This window comes from Dipodomys spectabilis, unplaced genomic scaffold (genome assembly GCF_019054845.1).
Source record: "Dipodomys spectabilis isolate Male_0828 unplaced genomic scaffold, ASM1905484v1 ptg000294l, whole genome shotgun sequence".
Classification (NCBI taxonomy): domain Eukaryota; kingdom Metazoa; phylum Chordata; class Mammalia; order Rodentia; family Heteromyidae; genus Dipodomys; species Dipodomys spectabilis.
This window is the reverse complement of record NW_024870971.1, coordinates 2,123,284-2,127,491: the sequence shown is the minus strand read 5'-3', so window position 1 is coordinate 2,127,491 and position 4,208 is coordinate 2,123,284. Positions and strand designations below refer to the sequence as shown.

The following is a 4,208-nucleotide window of genomic DNA, read 5'->3' as shown; positions in this document are numbered from 1 at the left end:
TAAATAATTAATAAATAGTAAGACTGAATTATATTTTTTTAAATCACAGAATTATATTAATGCTGCTTTGAAAGAAGGAATACATGGTAAAATTTAAAATTGCTATGAAAAGATTGTGAGCTAAATATTTAAATAACCATTCAGCTGAAAAAAATCTCATAGAAACAGACAGCTTCAAATTTTTTTGTGGTTTCATGTTCAAAAGTACTTATTAATACGTCTTGCATATACACAGAAGACCAAGAATCCATAGCTGAATGTAATATTCTTACATACACAACATGTGCATATATGTGTATGAACATCACATTAACACACACAAATTCTCTTATTCTAAGAGTACAAATCTACATACATTTTTTTCAATGACAATGATTGTAGGTAGTTTTTACACTCTGATAAAGACAAGAAATATTCCAGAAATGAACTACAAATCTACAATAAGAATTAAATAAAAGAACCAAAAGAGGACTCGCTGGATCAAATGATTTAATGAAGCTTGTATGTTGACATCATTACATGTATTTATTCTTCAAAATTTCAGCAGATTAGCTGAGTCTACCTCAGTGAGTAGGTGGACATAGAGACAAGAGGTTTTATCTTTGTTGCTGTTCTTTTCAATGTACTTATAATGTACAATGTGATTTTTTTCTTTCTTTGTATGTTCTTCACCCATGGTACAATCTATGTTGTCACTGTATTTGATTCCGGTGTCCTGCATCTGTATACACATTTTTATAATTTGAGGAGGGGAAGGGAAATAACAAAATGCTGGCACAAGGATACAGGATGACTCATTGTAACAATGAGATGTATAAGATACTATGCTGAAAACGAACTTTACAACTTTGGAGGGGGGGGAGAGGGAAGAGTTGGAGAGGTGGGGAGGAAAGGGATGGTAGGGGAAAAATAAAGGAGAGTGTAACAATGCTCGATAGAAAATTGACTCATGTAACTGTAACCCCTCTGTACAGGATCTTTACAATAAAAATATATGTTAAGAACAAAATATTAAGGTTAGCTTGGCACTGATGGCTCAGCCTGTAATCCTAGCTACTCAAGAGGCTGAGATCTGAGTATCGCAGTTCAAAGCCAGCCCAGGCTGGAAAGTCCGTGAGACATTTATCTCCAATAAACCACCAGAAAACTGGAAGTGGTGCTTTGGCTTAAGTGGTAGAGTGCTTGCTTTGAGCTGAAGAGCTGAGGGACAGCGCCCAGGCCCACGACCAGTTCAAGCACCATGTCCAACATCAACAACAAAAAAATCTTAAGGTTAAATGGTCCATAGATAAAAATGATTGTGAAAAAATCTCTAAACAAGGCAAATTACTTTTATAAAGATAATCTTGATGTAATATGTGAATTTTTTTAGTGATTCATGTCACTATATATGTGTGGGGGTCCAAAAGTGGATGATCCTATAGTGGTCAGCATTTTAAAATTTATTTTCTTTTCTTCTGCATTGATTAGATTAAACCAATTCCATGTTATGCTAACTATGTGCTCTGCCACTGAGCCACACATTCATCATATATCCTACTCTTACTGATAGAGTTTAGAGTTTGAATGTACCCATACATGTGAAAATTCATCAGGAATATCACATGTAAATAGTCTTTTTTATCCAATTTTGTAAACATCATATGAGAATGTACAGATAACATTTATTTTTTCTGGTTATATTAACTGAAGATTTAAAATATTTTGAGAGGACATCTATCTTTGTAAGATTTAATAAGCATCAAGTCTAACAGGTGAATTATTATTTACAACTTGAGGTTAACCTCAATTACCAATTACTTTTCAACACATTATTTTACATCAATGAGCAATATACGCATGTTTTCTTACTAGTATCTGGTTCCCTTCAAACATGTCTGATGCATATATCCTTTCAGTAACATTTTTACAGCAAAGAACTCAAAGACTTTATGACATATTGAAAATTTGACAAATATGTTTGTCAATAAACTCACCGACAATTTAAAAAGATACTCTATTGTTGAGTTTGAAGTCTTTTATATGATCCCGACAAACTAAGTATTTAGCCAATCTGATATGGAGATGAAAAAGAATTGAGAATAAATATACTCCTATGTCCTACTGACTTTGACTCTAATTATAGGAAAATCTCTCCATATATGCCACTTACTTTTGTGCCATCAGAAACATCTTAATCTGTAAAACATAAATGAACAAAAGTAGTTATATTTTAAAAAGAATCCATGCAATTAATTAATTCAGTCAGTAATGCTTAAATTTACTGCTTCACTAATATCTGTGATTTCTTCTTTTCTCCTTTTAGATAACATCTGATTAACTCATGAAAATGGACAAATGGATATACTAAATAGAAATACAAGTATTTCTGAGTTCATCCTTCTGGGACTTTCCAGTTCTTCAGAAACTCAAATATATTTTTTTGTCATCTTCCTTTTTGTCTATGTTGCCATCATAGTGGGGAATCTCCTTATTGTGATCTCTGTGATATTTGATGATCATCTTCACTCACCTATGTATTTCTTTCTAGCAAATTTATCATTTTTTGACTTATGCCTTTCCTCTGTGGCTACACCCAAGGTTATTGCAGACTTTCTTAGAAAATGGAAGACCATTTCACTATGGAGTTGCATGGCCCAAATGTTTTTCATGCACTTCTTTGGTGGTGGTGAAATGGCTCTCTTGATAGCTATGGCCATAGACAGGTATGTTGCTATATGCAAGCCATTGCACTACAAAACTATCATGAGCAATAGGGTGCTCATTGCCCTTCTATTACTTTCATGGGTAATTGGTTTCATACATACAACAAGCCAAATGGTTTTCATAGTGGGTTTACCTTTCTGTGGCCCCAATGTTGTGAATAGCATATTCTGTGATCTCTCCCTGGTCATCAAGCTTGCCTGTACAGAGACTTATATCCTACAACTCTTAGTAATTGCTGACAGTGGGATTCTATCTTTGGTCTGCTTCATTCTATTGCTCATATCCTACATCATCATGTTGGCCACCATCTGCCAGCATTCCTCCATTGCATCCTCCAAGGCTGTGTCTACACTATTGGCACATATCACTGTAGTAACTCTCTTCTTTGGTCCTGCTATCTTCATCTATGCTTTCCCATTCAGTAGTTATTCTGTAGATAAATTTCTTTCTGTGTTTTACTCTGTACTCACTCCCTTCCTTAATCCAATTATTTATACACTAAGAAATCAGGAAATGAAAACTGCCATTAAGAGACTGAGCAACCACTACATCAGTTTCTGGTAGGTCTCTTAAATATTATTTGTAATTTCTTATTCTTGCATATGGGGGTTTGAATGTTAAGTATCTATTCAAATAACTAAAAAATAATGTAAAATGATGTTATTTCCTCAAAATTCCCATAAATTGTCACAATTCCCATAATCCTGTAATTCCCCAAGCTCCACAATTCCCCTAATATATATTCTAGAAAATCCAGTAATATCTAATACATCTTTTTTCTTGGACTACTTAAAATGAGTAAATAAATATTTCTTATGTAATTTTGTAATATTCTATAAATTAAAACGTGAAATGGGAAATTTTAATATATAACACAGAGATAGGATTTTGTGTATTATTTTGTGTTTTTAAATATTTCTGACTGAATGTTAAAAATATCGAATATTATATGTCAGTCTTATGAAAATTTTTACTGATATGGGGAGTAGAACTAGGATTTATGGAACATTGTTTTATATTCTGTTGCCTCAAAAAGTTGACAATACTTAGTAAAATGCAAAAATTGGGTTAGAAATACATTTAAAATATTTTTATTTACCAATTTTTTTAGGTTTCAAAAGTAATATATTATAAATAGAAAGTATATATGCATTTCTCCTTCTTCTTATACCAAACTATAACAGTAGCTATAACAGTAGCTCATTAATGTTCCACTAAGTGAATTCAGATATTCATGAAACAACTTAAAAATATTTAATGAGTAATAGATACTTATTAATGCCATCCAAATGAATAGCAAATGTATGTTTGCACAGTGGTCTCAAAACAATAACAAATGTAAAAAATTTTATGTACATATGACCAGATGAGATGATATTAAGTGAAATGAACCCCAAGATAGGGACAGAAATGGTTTTCACTTTCTTGCTGTTTTTTGTAATGTATTTATATGGTACCATGTGATTGCTTTGTATGTCCCTCCCCCATGGTATAACCCCTAT

The 4,208-nt window shown here is 32.5% G+C and overlaps 1 protein-coding gene across 1 annotated transcript; it reads left to right on the top strand.

Annotated features, from left to right (window-relative positions):
* The first annotated feature begins 2,337 nt into the window (after positions 1-2,337).
* LOC122126951 (olfactory receptor 4K13-like) lies at positions 2,338-3,270 on the top strand. Its single transcript, XM_042701497.1, has one exon. It carries the CDS (start codon positions 2,338-2,340, stop codon positions 3,268-3,270), a length of 933 nt encoding a protein of 310 aa, XP_042557431.1.
* The last annotated feature ends 938 nt before the right edge of the window (positions 3,271-4,208 follow it).